Source organism: Homalodisca vitripennis, chromosome 8 (genome assembly GCF_021130785.1).
Source record: "Homalodisca vitripennis isolate AUS2020 chromosome 8, UT_GWSS_2.1, whole genome shotgun sequence".
Taxonomy (NCBI): domain Eukaryota; kingdom Metazoa; phylum Arthropoda; class Insecta; order Hemiptera; family Cicadellidae; genus Homalodisca; species Homalodisca vitripennis.
In genome coordinates, this window is record NC_060214.1 from 70,258,722 (window position 1) to 70,277,302 (window position 18,581).

The 18,581-nt window shown below is 30.3% G+C and overlaps 1 protein-coding gene across 1 annotated transcript; it reads left to right on the forward strand.

Moving 5' to 3' along the window:
• The first annotated feature begins 1,008 nt into the window (after positions 1–1,008).
• LOC124368219 (putative gustatory receptor 28b) lies at positions 1,009–11,307 on the forward strand. Its single transcript, XM_046825494.1, has 6 exons — positions 1,009–1,672; positions 2,362–2,493; positions 3,339–3,613; positions 8,309–8,377; positions 10,968–11,057; positions 11,239–11,307. Exons 1-6 carry the CDS (start codon positions 1,009–1,011, stop codon positions 11,305–11,307), a joined length of 1,299 nt encoding a protein of 432 aa, XP_046681450.1.
• The last annotated feature ends 7,274 nt before the right edge of the window (positions 11,308–18,581 follow it).

The window sequence follows — 18,581 nt, forward strand, 5'->3', positions numbered from 1 at the left end:
TGGTATGTATGTCCAAATTTTAACATATTTGACGTTTGCTATACAAATGTATTTTGTCTCCGCAATAAAAAATTGACTATTGACTATTGACTACTAATAATTATTCATATAGTATTTTGATTTTATTTTATTTCAATATTTTAAACAGGCATTATGTTTTGTAATTTTAAAGGATTTTTGTAGATTTGTATTATATATAATCAAAACGATTTTGCAAAGTTTGTTTCTTTACCTTACACAGCTTTATAGATATTAGTTTTTTTATAAAAAAATACAAAATTGCGGCTAGCATCTAAACGAGACGTTTTCACCTATTTTTATATAAAATGTTTTGTTTGACATGATGAGTACTATAACCCACAGAGGTTTGTAACACCCGTCTGTGTATATATATATATATATATATATATATATATATATATATATATATATATATATATATATATATGTATATATATATTTATTTATTTCACATGTTATGCGACAGAAGCAGATATGCGACAAAGAGCACATATAAGAGAGTATAGAAAGAAATAAACCGTTATTTGGCGTGATGTTATCGGGATCAAAAACTGCAGATAACATATAATACATATAAGAAAACATATTCTCTTTCTCTTTAAGTTGGGTCCAGTTTTTGATAACATTCATGAGTATTCAATATGAGAGAAATATAATTATACAATAAAATCAATGTTACAATAAACTACATTTAGATCAACACTGTACTAAATATAAAAACTCTTACAAAGATTGATATTGATGTTTATACAGGTGGCAAACATTTTCTTTTGTACACTCTGCTTTACAAATTACTTGGGTTAATGTTGAATAGTAATCGATTAAGAATGATTTGTCGACAAATACTACCAGTCAATCATTTAAACGGGTTTTCTCCCATGTAATATTACTTGTTACAATAATGGGTAGAACTTTTTGCGGTCTCCTGAAAATATATCAGCCTGCTATCAGAACAATCCCTAGAAAATGAAAACATTTCCAGATAAGATGATCTGGTTTTGCCGAATAGTCGGTGGTCTGCCAATGGAATTTGCACCAGAGACAAGAGGAACTAAAGCACTTGCATTTTCTACTCCTGCATTCCTCTGGAGCACAACATTAGTTATTCTGCAAGAGATTCTCTCTAGCATCGTTTTGTACGTCTATTTCATGGGCAGACAGCATGGTCTTTTATCAGATGCATTAACCAGAACCACTGACTTTGCAACAACCCTGCATGTCGTCTCTCTACAAGTGATGGTGGCTGTCGTATTCCTCAGCTCCTCTAGGAAGTACCGAAGACTGGTGGAAGTCTTTGACACTCTGGAGCGTGTCTACCGAGATCACCAGTGCAAGACATCAGAGGTCAAGTTCACAGTGAAGTTGTGGGGAGTCTGTACCACCGCAGTAGTATTAGCCACCACAGCTCCTATTATTCAAGATGGAATTTTATCTGGCCGAAAACTCTCAATGTCGCTGGCTAACATCTTCCTGTTGCTGCCGTACTGTTCAGAAGTGGCTGTGTTAGTTCACTTTACACATGTCACTCAAATCATCGCAAAGTGCTTCAGAATGGTCAACGCAAGAATCCAGAAAGAACTCATCAGTCATGCAATTGAAAGGATGGAAATAAACAGCAGCCTGCCTAATGTTGACGTCATCCATGCAAACCGTAAGATTACTTCTGAATTAGTATTTTAAAACTAATTATTAGCGGGAAAAAATAAAATAATCAATCTCCTACAAAGTAAACCTACGCTACGTCACGTGTCACATACATGCTTAGATGAGGTTCCATTAAGACTATTCTAAGTCTCTAACTTATTTCATTTTTGAGGTGAAAATTATGTATTTGATTATTTATTCAACGGTCAACACCTTTAACAATAGTAATTACAATAAAGTATATGTCGAATATGTACAATAGAATGACAAAAATTTAACAAGCGATTGTAACATGCAATGATAGTATAAATAAATATAAATCGTTTATAGTATAAATAACATGCAATGATAACCAACATTACAAACAAAACTTCAAACAAGCCCAAGCTAATAATAATAAATTAAGTGGAAATCCATGCTAAACATCAGGCCATACAAATATTTACAACAATATTGGAATAGATATAACTATTGGCATTCATATAAAAGGAAAAGATCAACAGGTTTTTTAATGAGTGATTAAAACAGCAACAATTACAACCCAATAAATATCAGAACTCCCTCACCATAATCAACACTCCAAGCTGACAGAATCAATAACAAAAATAAAAAAGGAGTTACAAAAAATGCACAAGGAATAACAATAAAGTGTTCATGTGATATACAGTTTGAACAATAATTCCCTTTTAAAGGCAGGAAAACTCAGTCTAAAAAAATCCAAACCACGTGGGATACTGTTCTCCAAACGGTGTAATCTTGGCAGTGTACTGTTGGAGGCGTACTGCGTCGAGGATGCCATCTCTCGAGCAAGTCCCTCGAGCGTGACGGGTGAGAACAACGAAGGTTGACTCTACTCAACAACTCTGTTGAATCGATCTCCGCAGTAAGAACTCCCCGAAGGAAGACGATGTCAGCAACCAGCCGTCTGGACCTCAAGGTAGGAAGATGAAGCTGCTGTCGGAGTTTCTCGATACGCATAGCCCAGACACAGTCCAACAAGACGCAAGAAACGTACTTGTACACTTTCAATAAGTCTGATGAGTCCAGAGGTGTAAGGGGACCACACGAGAGAACAATATTCCAACAATTACCGCACCAGGTGCACAAACAATGTCCTCAAAGCCCAAGGAGAAAACCCATCTCTAGAGACTCGAATTATGAAACCAAGAGTAGCATTGGCTTTTTTGGTTATCTTTAAAACTTGACTTTCCATGTTCAAGCTCGACGAAAAAGTTACACCAATGTCGGCCACCAAGGTTTTTTTATGATAATATAAAATATAATAATATTTTATATTATTACATTAAATAGTCACATTCCCCCAAACAGACAATACTGTTTAAAAGACTTCACATTCATAGATATCATTCTCGTGTGAGCAGGCATTCCCAGCTTTGTTCATTAAGGTGGAGTGTGTAACAGCGTTAAATATTATTTATAATATTATAGTGCATTAAACTGTGTAACTTCGCTACTACTGAAATCTGCAGTAAAAATAGTAAGTAATATGGACTTTTAAATCTGCATTTCACTATTGAATAATCACTTTATATTTAATACTTTAGAAAATCTACATGTAACAAAATGTGTTAGCGAATTTCGGCCAATAGCGTCAATAGCGGTAAGATGTCAGACAATTGTGTTATTTTTCTATATGAAACACATCTTTTTAGGTGATATGCTCTCTAAAGCCAAGAAACTGAGGACTCTGATGAACACCTACTGGATGCTGTGTGACGCTGTACACCAGGCTAATGTCTTTTACGGTGATCAGCTGATGGCCGTTATCTTCACTGCATTTGTCCACATCACTATCACGTCTTACTACTTCTTCTTGTACTTCGGAATGGTTACGGTGTTCGCATCCATTAGTGGTGGAGCTTGGATCCTGATCCACATTTGTTACGTGGTTGTCTTAATAAACTCAAGCACGGACGTCATTAACTCGGTAAGTATTGTATTTTGAAGATTCACAATATATTTTACCTGGCTTCTTACGTAATATAAAGTTAACCACATAGTAATGCTATTAAACTAAGAGTTTACAATAATATGATCTATTTGTCTAAAGGGTGCCGGGTGGCCTCATATAAGCATTCCTGATGTATAATAATTCACTGAATTGTTTTAGTTTGTTAGGTTAGTTATATAAGATACAGTTTAATATCACAGATTTATAATTCCAATGACACATGCTTTCATAGATTCAATTGATCTGAGTAATGGCTGAAAACACATCATCACAAAGTTAATGATCGAGTTGATTCATATAATAATTAATTATTATTAATGTCCATAACAATATATCCATCTCTAGGATAATAATCCAAGTGACACATTCCCTAATAATACTACTTTCCTGAGTAATAATTGGGAAATCTTATCATATAGGTTTATGATCCTAATTACACATATCCTAATAATTGATTCTAAATGCGTAAGAACATCTTACACAAAGACCTTCTACATGACTGGAATTTCAAATGCAAACAGTCTTAAAAATTCAAATAAAATCTCCTGTAAGAATAATTTTTCAGCAATTATAGAAGATTCATTAGGATTTGATCGAGCAAGAATAGAACAAATCAGCCTTATTTATGTAATAAAATGCCAAAATTTAGACCATTTAATGTAATTGAAATTCACTGCAATCTTGTTACACCAAGTTTTTAAAACCTTTAAAACATTCTAGCAAAGAATCGAAAATTTTGTATACCTTTTTCCAACTGTTGCTTATGGATAAAAAACAGTGAAAACCGAAATGAAATTGACATTATTCCAATTTAGAAAACAATTCAACAAATTGTGCTATTTGTTCAAGAATATAATGGCAATTTGCTAAAAAATGAAAGCAATACAACAATTTATTTAAGATTTAATCCAGAATAATGATAATTACAAGAAAAACCATTTGTTCCCCACACAAAATCTTTAACTCCAAATCTCAAAATGTGTTACTAATAATAAAAATGTAAATAAAAATAATTGTGAGTCATTCGAGGGCTAATCTGAAAATATTAAAAAAACTTCGTTTTTAGGTAAGAATAAGGTTTTATTGGGATCAAGTAAAAACGGGTTAAAATGATGAAAATGTAAGTAGAATCAAGTGGTCCTGCAAAAAATACCCGTGAAAATATTCATGAATAGAGTTATTTCATGAAACCACTGTATTTATCCAACATAAATATTACTAAGTAATATAACTAAATCGCATAATAATAATATTAATTAGATAGAACTCTTAATTTATGATATTTTGTTTGTAAATTACGGAGTTGTTGATTTTATCTTCCACATTTGCACTGAAATGGTTTTGTTGTAGATGGAGCTTATATTGGTTACTGTTAAATTAATTACATTAAAACATAAAACCAATATTTAATACTTTTATTTTTTGTGAGGCCTTTCGATAGCAAGGCTATCAGAAAATAGCCTTGCTATCGAAAGGCCTCACAAAAAATAAAAGTATTACATATTGGTTTTATATTTTAATGTAATTAAGTTAACGGAAATGGTTTAACAAATTCCTCTAATACATTCTTTACAATATGCTTGTTTCTAATATTTACTGTAATGCCAATCGTAAAGTTCGAAAATAATGGTATTACCTTTATATAGTGTATATGCTGTCCCTTCTAAAATTAATTTGTCCATTTTATTATTTACAATAATAGTATAAACCTGATCATTTTTACTGTTATTTTTTGAAAATGGCTTTAAATCTTTTATTTCTTTACAATTTGTACGTTAATTTTGAAAACTCTTTTACTGCATCTTTATCTACATATTTTGGCCTTATTTTAACCGTGCTATAAACTGAATTATTATATTTTTAACTGTATTTGGTGAAATATCGACCCACTTAAAGTTTTTATTTATCTCTAAAAAAACGTTAACTCTCTCGTTTTCAGTTCTGTTATATCTATCTACAAATACTAGATTTTTCTTAATTTTCGGTGTTGAAAATTTTAATGTTTTGTTTGTTCAAAACTTCATAAATTTTTTTCTATAAACCCTTATCTGTGTGGAAAATATTAGGCGGTTTATGATTGATTTTATTGTTTTTTTTTTTACAATATCTTCAAATGCTTTTGAACAATCTTTAACATTTTCTTGTAACTGCCCTTGACCAAACATTTAAAAGAAGTTTCCATAACATTTATCAAATACTTAAAGCCTCAATTTTGTTCCTAACAAATTTTATTTATTACTAAATCGCCCCCTACAAATCATTAATTCCAAAGTTATTATTTTCCTCTATTTAATCATGTTTCTTACTGGTACATAAATTTACTTAGCATCAATATCTGTTTCATCTTTATTAACTCTTTATTTTAATAAATATACTTTTTCATAAGGTGTTTTTTATAATTTACTTTTATTTTACTTATACTTAGCAGAATTTCTAGATAATCTATTTTTAGTTTGAACAATTTTAGAATCGATATTTTTTGTTTTTCCTTTACCTTTGTGACAGTAAATAAAATCTTCCGTTTATAAAAATTAATATTAAAAGATTATCCATAGATATTTCATTGATAATTACCTGTTTTTGGTGGTACTCTTAAGAGATTTTTTCATTGATATTTAACTGTTTTTGGTAGCATTCTTGATAGATTGTTTCATTGTATTTAGCAATTTATTTTTTGGAGTATTGACAGATTTTTTTATTGGTTATTTGTTTGATTTAACAGATTTTTCATGGATTTTAAGTGAATTTTCATGCCAAATTTCCTATTTTGTTTTAAACAACTAAAATATAATTTTTTTAACTAAATGGTTTTGTATCGATCTTATATTCTAAATCAATTTCTTTGTCATCTTTTGAGCGATGCGATAATTGGTTCATTGGTATTGTAAGGTTCGTGTCTGTAGCTCCTTATCACTGTCATTTCTCTATATTATCTAATATTTTGGAATAAGCGTCTCTTTATATTATGCATGTTTAAGGTTTTACCTAGGACACTTCTCTTAATCACTTTATATTTAATTGGAATTTGAGATGATAACTATACGCGTATATTTTTACAGCAAAACCATCAAATTCTTCCAGTATTTCGTCATTTGGTACGTCTTTGAATTTTCCGATTACTAGCTTATATTCACTGCTAAAACATTCGTGGTTTCTCGGATAATCTCTTATACTAGTCGTTCAAATTTTCTTTAACAATTTTGTAAGGATCTTTCGACATATATCAAGATATACGTATGTATGTCAAGATATCAAGATATATATATATATATATATATATATATATATATTGAGATCAAGGAGGATATTTTTTTAATTTATCGTAATAAAACTCGTAATCCTATATAGATTGGTTTGGTTAATTTTAAATTTTTTTGCTCGCAATATAGTTTTCAGTCAAAGGTTTGAAGTTTTCTTCGCTTGTTTCATTTAAAATACTTCATTACGTCATTTTATGTCGCATATATTTCGAAAATATTCTATACTTTTCCCAAATAACGAATCGTTCATCTACTTTTAAAAGCCTTTTTACACTTTTGTCCAAATATTTTTGTTAAAATCTATGTTTTTTTCGAGTAAGGATTTTTTGTCAAAAGTGATCACTCTGTTAACACTTTTCAAATTATCCCCTCTTCTATATACTATTTGAAATTTCTCGAAAAAACAAAACACTGCACATACTCATATGGTTTGTAAGAGGTAAATCTCTATGGTTTTCATATACATTTTTTGGTTATTCTAGATCAACTTAAAAAATATAACCATAATCTTCATCTTATTGCTGTCTGACATGGAAATGGCATAATTGGCTACAACCCACATACTGCTTACAAATTGCAAATGATCAACTAAATCATTTAGATTTGTAGAAATGGCTTAGAAATCTCCTACATAGCAGATTTTGTGTTCGTGCTTAAATAATTTAAAGGAATTAAGCTAACTTTAGCTCGTTATGAAAACCTAGTCATATTGTTCTTAATTTTACAAATAGTAGATTGATTTTTAACTCTTTGTCATATTTTTCTGATATTTATAACGGAACAATATTAAATTTTAAATCAAAAACATAGATATTTGTGGACATTTTTGGATACCTGTATTTTGGATTAACAATTCTTCAAACAATTTTACCTCTTTGAACGATAATGGATCCAAAAAAGTTTCATCATTTACTAATTTTTTCATATCTATCAGGATCTTTAGAGTTTTCAATAGTGCACCTGATTAAATAATTAAAGCAGAAATCGTCTTTAATTTCGATATTCATACAAGCCTTTTATCTTTGATAAATCGATATATGACCCGGTATAAGTAATTTCCTGGTTATTACGGTTTGAAACAAGTAGTTCGAAGCGTTTTAACTCCCAAGTAATTGGTTGAAGTTAAAGTAGAGATGCCTAATATGTATTTTAATATATACTATCTCTAATAGTTTGTCATCACGTATACATTTCGAATTTAAGATTGATTTATATTTTTTGGTTGTTATTATCCACAGTGCTTTGTAATAGTTGCTTCCAAATGAAAAAATATAAAGGAAGAGAAGTAATAATATATAGAAAGCATTAATTACTAGTATTTTTCCATGTTGTCCTGTTTCTAAAATGTTGGTGTTCTAATGGGTAATTTGAATTTTAAGTTTTTAAATCTGGATATTTAATGTTATTCTAGGCTGATGAGACAGGAATGTTGATCTCCAAGTTTATGAACAAAGATCTGGATCCAATTTTGAAGAAACAGGTACAAATAATTTTTTATGTCCTATAGTGATATTATAGTAGCAGTACAATTACTAAAATTGGTAAACCTTGCCTTTAACGTGCAATGGTATACATTATTTATAGTATTTAGTTATAATATACATATTAAAATAGTATTATAATTCATAAAAATGCTTGACATATTTAAATTATGTGACAAAGTTAAATAAATGTCCTACAATACGAGTACAATTTCTTGAAACACTAAAACCGGGTTTTATTATAAATTAACGATGGGACATATTAGTACAAGTCTATTATCATAGAATAAATTGTAATAATATAAATCATTGTAGTAACATTACGCAAAACTTTATATTTAACATATATGTTACGTTTTATCCACTAAAAGTTTAAATGCTAACTGCACTTTTAAAGCACTTACGATTATCCAATACAGAAACTAATACACTTAAGCTCCAATAATTTCCTGAAAGAAACTAGGTTTCCAGTAGGTATTAAAAGTTGAAAAAAGTAATAAGACTTTATATGAATGGAAGTATTTTATGAGATATGTCAAGTCCAATAAACTCTGTAAATATAAAACATGGTATACAATTTACTATTTGTAAATAAAATACACTATCATATGTTGTTTTGAAGACATCAAGTGAGTGATAAATATTTTGTACTGGATAATAACCTTCAAACGTTTCCAGTCAAACAGGATGGTATCATCAAATAAATAAAATGTTAAGGCAGATCTGTCTGACAAGACAACGCTTACAAGAAATCATGTAGGGCATGGTATTATGAATCTACATAGTACTGTTACTGTAGATTTTGGGAAGCCTAAATTGTTTTACTCAGTTTTTATTGTTGTCTGTGCTAATGTGCAACCCCCATTATTATTTCAGTATATAATTATTGATTTTCGTTGGACATAACATACATAACTAAAGACCTATTGGACTGAGACAAGGCGGTTTTTTAAGGAAGACAAAGGGTTTATTCATCTGAAATACGAGCTCAAGAGCTCATTGCCATTGGAATTACTAGTGGTATTTTCAAAGGACAAAAAATAATGTTATTTCAGAAGTACTGGAAGATACTTTCAAATACACTGATAATGTTCCAATATGAGGAATGGGTAAACAGGATCTCCATGAAAACTTAGGCAATCTTAAAAATGTTAAGCTCAAGAAATGTAAATTCACACAAAGTACTATATCTATCCTTAGTTATTGCATCAGATATAAATTTATACGGCCCGAATCAAAGAGATTAAAGCTATATTTAATGTTTATATATCAATGCCTCTGCCTAATGATGTTGCTTATCAGAAACGAACATTGGATAGTTCTCATTTTACTGTAAAACATACTAGAAAAATCATTTCTTGTGACCATTGGACCAGAAAATCAGTTGATGTTTCGGGAGTTGCAATATATGCTACATTGAGGTTAAAATGGACGTCTTGTTGCTTGATTTTTTAAGGCTTTGTCCGGAAGTGGAAAACAACACTCAGCGGTAGATAGATAAGCATAGACCATAGGAGAATCAATTAATAAATGGAGACGTATTTTGTTTGGAACACAATTAAATTTCGTAACTGATAAGAAAGTTTTATCATTAATTTTTTACCAAAACGCTTCATGCAATAAAAAATAACTAGATTATTTACTGGTGACTAGAGATTTCTCCTTTTCGTGACATTCAATATTGACTTGATAAAGAAAACGTATTTGCAGACGCACTTTGTCGGATCTGTAATGCTTCTAAAAAGAACAACAAACGTTTTGATATGAAATAGGCTAATTGTCATCCGAGAATAACATGTCTCTACTACTGTGGCTAGGCAGCAAAACATTTACCGTACTCTTTGAATAATACCAAATCAAGTAAAAAACCTAGATTACTCAAACAAACTAAGACTTTGATAAAGGCCACTTAATCTCTTGAGGGACCGAATATTGATTTAAAAAATCTCCTAACCTCGTCAAGTAGAACTCGTTATATATTAAATATGTTTGAAAAGTAATCTGGCTTTCCATTCTATTGCCCTGAAAAGACATGACTTGAATACTGTGATAGAAAGTAATACGCAGTAATTCGTTATTCTAGCGTAAGACACGTACGGTGTTCCTATGTCACCTAGCTCCCAGAGGCGATTAAAGTCTAACGGTGAGAGATTTGCCCAACTGGTTGGAAGAAAAACAAGCGTAGCATGAACATGAAAACACAAGACAGGAAATAAAAAATAATACTGATGTTGAATTAGAAAAATTCAATCAAACAAATATCATAGTTTCTCCTCAAAGAGGATAAAGAAGACGTATCTGAAAATATTTCAACTAACACCTCCTAAATTAGGTTGGCAAGAATGTTTCGTAATATACTATTTGTAAAAACTAGATATATTGTTTTTTTTTAATATTAAGGAATTGTTTATAGATTGAGGTTGTATCTTAAGGTTATTTAATTAAATTTTGATTTATTAAAACTTTGGTTTGTAAAAAGGCTTTCGTGGTTTCATTACAAAGCACAATATTTATGAAACTTGAATTTAAAGGCACAGTATACTTTTATTAATTGGAAAGTAGACACGTATTTATATAGTTTACTTCCAGTTGGAAGGGTTTCTTCTCCAGTTGCCTCATCACAACGCAAGATTCTCTGCTCTTGGATATTTCCAGATTCACAACGAGACTCTCACAGCTGTAAGTAATTACTTTTAGTAGAATTTATCATTGATATATTATTATGTGTCATAGTGATAACCTAAGAGTCATATTCTCTTTAAGAATCTTCTCTCAAGAGAGTAATTATTGAAGAAACAAAATAAACTAGTGAGCATCAAACATGATATGGTGTGTAGACTGAGGTGTTCTGTCTGTACAGATGGCTGGAGCGGTTACAACTTACCTGGTGATTCTTATCCAGTTCCAGACTCAGCCATCATTCACCTAGACTAGAGGAACATAGGTTTAGAACCAAAGCACTAGATGTAAACATGGACTTTATGTATATATTCATTGGTTCACATTGTAAACATCCACGTGTATTTTTTCACTTCTGGCCTAAAAGCATCTGTTTGGATTATTACATAGCGTAGTAGCAACCAGAATTAATTTTGGTTTACTGTTGATTGAAGAAGGTAAATCTTTGACTAAAAAGTCTCTAATAAATCGTTGCGTTCATATAAGTATTCATTAGAGTTTAGAGAATTTATAAATTTTTATTATTATTTACCTTAAAATCCGTTGATAACTTCATTATTTATTTATATATATTTACAAATCGTTAAGTATTATTTTGTATACAAACTTTACTAATACATATGTAATACAAATACATATACAAATATAAAAAATACATATTTAGAATTTTTCTTTTCCATTAAATTCACTTCTACAAGGTTGAGTTATATGATGCGTAATATTTTGTTTAATTCTTTTTTTATTGGTGTCTGTCTGTCTATATTTCGGCGGAACACCTCGAGAATAACATGAGTTATAGATTTTAAATATTGCATGTCACCTAAGACAAATGGTGTTGCGTACCTTGTATAGTTTTGTACACCCTGGTATTGAACTATACAAATATTACGGGCAACTGGAACTAAGCAAGTAAACAGAAGAAGCTCCAGAAAGTGTCAGGACATCCCTTACTTCTTCATTATTTATGCAACGTTTACCTTTTTTTCACTTCAAATTCCACTTCACGACCCTTGAATATAATTGAACGAACATTCTAGCAAAACGAGAGATTTTATAAGCGTTTAAATACTTTTTCACTACTTATTTTGATGATAATTTGCTAAATTATAACAGTATTTAGTTATCAAGATACAATACAAATTCATTGCTAGAGATATTCTGATACTAAATTACTAGTAAACACTTATTTAAGATTTATAACTTTGATAAAATGTTCTGTCTGTAGAAAATCCTGTAAATTCAAATAATTATCTTAACGATCTGTATTATCTAATAAATTAATACAAGTTTTATTAAATGTTTAGACAAATTCAAAGTAATCATGCAATATTTGCTGATTATGAGTTGCACTTGATTAAAATTATGTTCAGTCGTGTTGTTGATAAATTATGTACATGTATTTTGTAGGAAATAATTTATTTTAAATTTATTACAGTTATAACACAATGTTAATGTTTGTAATAGCGTGGGCATTGCAGAATGGATACTTACACTGCAAAGTACAAACGGTCGCTAACTGAAACTTTCGTGAGCATGAGCCTGTTTACTGATATTAACAAAGGTTTTTACATTCTTTAGGTTATGCCGCAATATATTGACATAAATATATATATATATATATATATATATATATATATATATAAATCTAATGGAGTCTCTCTCTGTGCGTTTCTGTGTGGGTGTGTATCACTTAATCAGTAAAAACTAATGAACCGAGTATACTGAAATAAGTAGTAATTCTTAGGGTACCTTATTAATAGTCCTGTCATTTTAGGTTTTTTAAACTTCGATCTGCAGAAAAATTCCTGTTGAGCTGAATTTTGGTATACACCTTCATTATGGCGTTTTAATGAAGATGTGAAAAATCGACATTGATATCGTGCCGGTTGAAAATTTATAAGGGTCAAAAGTCACGAAAATAAGTTTTTCGCGAATATCTCGCGATCTATAAATCGGAGGTCAATAAAAGTTATTATAAAAATTATTTTTCATACGATCATTCACAAAAAACTGTTTCTTTTATTTTTCTGTAAATACAACCGTTTTCGGACTAGAATGCTGGGAAAGCTAGTATAATGCACTCAAATATGGTATTATATACCGTATACGTATAAGGCGTCAACTCTATTGCTTTGTATCAATTTATTTAAGTTTTCTTAAAACTTCTAACTTCTAATCGGGCGTTTTGTGACAAGTATACTTATATTAAAGAGGTTTTGGAACTTAGTAAAATCTGCTATATATAATACAAATGATCTCCACTGGCAGATGTTCCGTTCTTTATTTTTCTGAGACCCGTCCCTTTATACCTGTCGGACTGTGTTTAGCTCAGTTTAAATATATTTCAAGATATTTCAAAATATTCAATATATTTCTTGTGTGTTAAAGACGTCATTTTCGTAGTTTTGTGCTCTTGAACAGTTTTCATAATGAGTGATAAATGTTTCACATGTAATTAATCGTTATCTAGCGGTGACGTAGTAGAAGTCAGACGTGGTCAACAAACATAAAAAATTCTAGTGTCACTAGAAGTGATGGTAACATTAAGTATTTGAATACCGTGACATTTGTAAATGTTCACAGTAATTTCGTAATAATTATACGAACAATTTGAGTATTACGGCCTTTAACAGTTTTCATAATGAGTGATAAATGTTTCACATGTAATTAATCGTTATCTAGCGGTGACGTAGTAGAAGTCAGACGTGGTCAACAAACATAAAAAATTCTAGTGTCACTAGAAGTGATGGTAACATTAAGTATTTGAATACCGTGACATTTGTAAATGTTCACAGTAATTTTCGTAATAATTATACGAACAATTTGAGTATTACGGCCTTTAACAGTTTTCATAATGAGTGATAAATGTTTCACATGTAATTAATCGTTATCTAGCGGTGACGTAGTAGAAGTCAGACGTGGTCAACAAACATAAACATTCTAGTGTCACTAGAAGTGATGGTAACATTAAGTATTTGAATACCGTGACATTTGTAAATGTTCACAGTAATTTTCGTAATAATTATACGAACAATTTGAGTATTACGGCCTTTAACAGTTTTCATAATGAGTGATAAATGTTTCACATGTAATTAATCGTTATCTAGCGGTGACGTAGTAGAAGTCAGACGTGGTCAACAAACATAAACATTCTAGTGTCACTAGAAGTGATGGTAACATTAAGTATTTGAATACCGTGACATTTGTAAATGTTCACAGTAATTTTCGTAATAATTATACGAACAATTTGAGTATTACGGCCTTCAAACGACGTTAGGAAGAGCCGCATACATCACCATCTCCCCGCAAAAAAGAATTAATTCTTTTGATTTAAAAAATTATATTTGTTTTGTGAAGAAGAAGCAAGTGCAGAAATCTTTCGAAAAAAAGAAAAAAATACAGACGCGCTATAAGAGAAGTGAGTACTCTCACATTTAAAGACGCGTGGTGATAATAATATGGAAGAAATGTAAAGGAGCGTGTAAATTTTGATTATGACCTTTTCTCTGTCGAAGCTAAGTACCATGATAAATGTTTCTCTAATTTTTTGTTACTTAGTGGAAAGGGTGATGTAGGCCGTCCATTGGATGACAATATCAGAATTGCTATGGACAATGTTTCCATTACATTGAAAACAATGACGATTGTCAATTCACATTAGCTTAGTTGAAAAATGTAATTAAAGGTTATGTTCCAGATGACAAAACAATTATAAAAAATAATTGCTCGATATGGGAGTAATATTGTAATTACCACAAAAAGCGTGTCTTGACTATAATTAGCTACATCCATTTTTTAAGAAACCAGGGGAAAAAATGTTGATACAAAAATATACTCGACCGAGAGCCTCAAAAACTATCCATACTGAAAGCCGGATGTGACACAACTTCAACACTTTTTGGGAAAAAAATTCAAGTTATGAAGATGTTCGAAAAAGGTTATACAATTCTGCAGAAATATTCCAACAAGAAAATAACGCCCTTGTCAATGCTGGAATACACTTTCTACTAGCAATGTATGGTGCTCAAAAATCTGAAAATTCAATTGACTATTACAGATACTGCAGCTTTGCTAAACTAACATCACAAAGCACATAAAATATGAAGTTTCAATTATTACCACCCACTTCTTCAAAAACTTTTTTCCTGTTTTTCAATGTACAAATAAATAATTACTGAGCATAAAACTAAAAAACAAAACTGTTATTACAGATCATGGATTGTGCCTACGGGGGAAACCATTAAAAAAATGTGCCTTGCATTCTACCTCAAAGCTGGTGCAGAAACGAGTGCATTATCATAATGTAGTCGCTTACTCAGCGCTCTAGCCCATAAACGGTTGACTTTACAGAAAAATGCCAGAGACATATTTTGTAGATAATCCTATGAGAAATAATTTTTATTATGACCTTTATTGAACTCCGATTTATAGGTCGCGAGATATTCGCGAAAAACTTATTTTCGCCAAACTTATAAAACGCCATTATGAAGTTGCATACCAAAATTCAGCTCACTAGGAACTTTTTTCCGCAGATAAAACCTTAAATGACTGGACTATAACATATATGGCTATTTATATTCTGAAAATATGCCGACTGGTTTTCCAAACTCCCTTTTTTATTTAATCTGCAGATAGTAAATGTATTCTTAAATCACCTTTCTAAGCCAAGAATATAAAGTATAATAATATTAAAAATGTGATGGCAAACGTTTATTCTTATTCAGCTGTCAAAGTCAGTTACACTTTACAATGTCATGATACATGCAGAAGCTTTCCTTTGTCTGAGTATGAGTTATGGGGATATTAATCAACTACAGTACCATGCCATAAATTATTATATCATAAGTGCGTTAGCTGAAAAGTTAAGGACTTTGAGTTTAGTCTCCTATTAAACATAGAAAGTTTCTGCACTAACCTAAAATAGTTAAGTTGTTACTGATATTGTTTGAACTATTAATTAAAGTATCATGAAATATTGGAGAGAAATTCGAGAAATGTTAGAGCTACTTATAAAAAAACTGTTTCGCTGTCTGACCTAAAGGCGGGATCTATAAACTTAAATCTAAAATTGATCAAGAGATTTGAATATTTTTAGTGGCTCATTTATCTCAGGATTGTTTGGAATGCTATTTAAAAATAAAATGCTCATAATGTCTCTGTGTTCAAAATGAATTGTGGACGAATGAGTGGGTAACTTCTAGAAATATTATATATATGTTATATATATGTATGTTATATTACTATAATAGTCCTAAATGTATTTTTTATCATAATGCACAGACAACAGTAGTTAAAGTGATTGTTTTCGTTATTTAAAACAGATCTAAAACATCAGCTGGTGCACAATTAAAGTATTCAGTGTGGTTATCCCAATTTTTATTAATGTTTCATTAGAAGTCAGTTGTTTCTGACAGTATGAGTATCTTGTTAAATTATGCAATAAAAAGAAAATAAAACGTTTAAGTTTTAGTTTTGGTTTCCATATTGAGAAAAACAGTTTTTAAGACGCACAAAGCGAAAGTGACTTTAGGCGCTTAATCGTATTTTAGAACTCGCCATCACCTCGTTCGTAAATACGATTGTACCCCGAAAATAATCACACTTGGCTCTTAGTGTAGAAAACTGCTATTATACACAGGTCCAATATAAGTTTAAGCTATTTTTATATTTGCTTTAATGCTTATTATTAATTAAACTTATACAACATGGGAACGTTATATTACTCTAATGTTCACTGATTTAGAGGATACAGTGAAGGCAGTAACGGTGGTAGGTAAACTTTGCACATAATAGAGCATGATTAATAAAAATGTTTACAAACTGAAGATTTAAAAATGTTTTATTTAACAATGTACTTATTATTTTGTCAATTCAGTAGCAAAGGCATACACTGGAGAAAATAGTCGTAAACTTCAGTGTCCCAGATGACAAAAGAAGGACATGACTTGATTACCAGGACATAAGAGCGGCGATGGAGGGCAATTCGGGGAAATAACTTACTTCCTGCTGTATCTCGGGAATATAGTCTGGTAAATTCAAGATGTACACCGTGAAAGTTAAAAAAAAAAAAAAAAAAAATACTGAGGATAATAAATCGATTTGATACTTTAAAACAACATTTTATTTACAAATACGAAACTTAAAATAATTTTTCCTAAGTTATTTTTATGGTAGTCCGTACATTTTCATAAATTATCAATTATGCTATTTATTATAAATGGAAATTCCTACGCCATTTTATATTTACTACATATTTTTAACAGTTTTGACTTCATTTAGTATATATTCATTAACAAAATTTAATTAAATTATATTTTGTTGATTGTAAATCTAGTTTCTTACAAAGTAACATTTAATGTTTACAACAGATACAGTCATCAACGAGATCGGACTTCAGTTACACTCGGATAACCATTCTACGGCTCAAGGTCTTAGTTTTGATTAATTAACCTTCTTAAACATGGCTGCTTCCAGCTAAATAAACCATATTATGGAAAGAATTCTCATTACAGTAACTTATATTATTTCTCCCTACTGATGGTTGAGTTTAATTCAAATCATAACATTAATGATGTAATAAAATATTGTGTCAGCAATTGATTTAAATATATTACATTTATAATTTTCGATCAAAGTGAAAACAGCGTCTGCTAACGACCATTAAATATAACAGAGCGGAGAATTGTCATCCTAGAGACTTTAGCCTATCTAAAACATTACATGTAATAAATATATTTTATATTACATAAACTTCTTGTTCAAACCTATATCGGTTTGCGCGTTGCCTCATTCATACCTAGAAGCATATGCCTCTTCTTCTTCTTTTATCTTCCTTTTTAAATTACTAGACGAAAAAAGAGTTTTATTTTTTAGGACTGAATCACTTGAAATAGAAGTTAACTAATTTCTTACAACTCTTATCATACTGATTCGTTTGAAATGACTCTTGTAACCTATGCTTGGGTTGTATTTATTAGAGTGAACTGACTTTCTGACGTATTGTAAGAGGAAATTATATTATATTATATAATTAATGTGTGTTGGTTAAAATAATGGGTGCATGTTAAAAGTTGAACGGATTTTTAATGGATGGTTGAAACTCAGCCAGATGAAATTGTCAGTGGAATAGACAAGAGCTGGAAACTCGTTCTCGCCAACTCTGATAAATAACTGAGAACAATGGCATGTTTGCACTGTCCAGTTTCCATCACTATGCACCGCTGAGTTTATATAAAATTTATCTAACAATACAAAACCATTAGTCGTAGTTTAGCACTTCCGTTATTTTAGAATATATTCACAATATGTATTAATATAAAAATATATAATGTTATTTAATGGCATTTTATATTACTTAGAAAATGTTTCAAATTTAAAAACAGATAATAGAGAAAGAATAAATATTAGTTAATTTAAATTAGTGTTATTTTACTTCTAAATTTTGAATACTTTACAACTTAAGGAAACATCGCCCTACCTTACAATTTGGAAGGAATATTTTATTTTTTATTTAAACCACTTTTT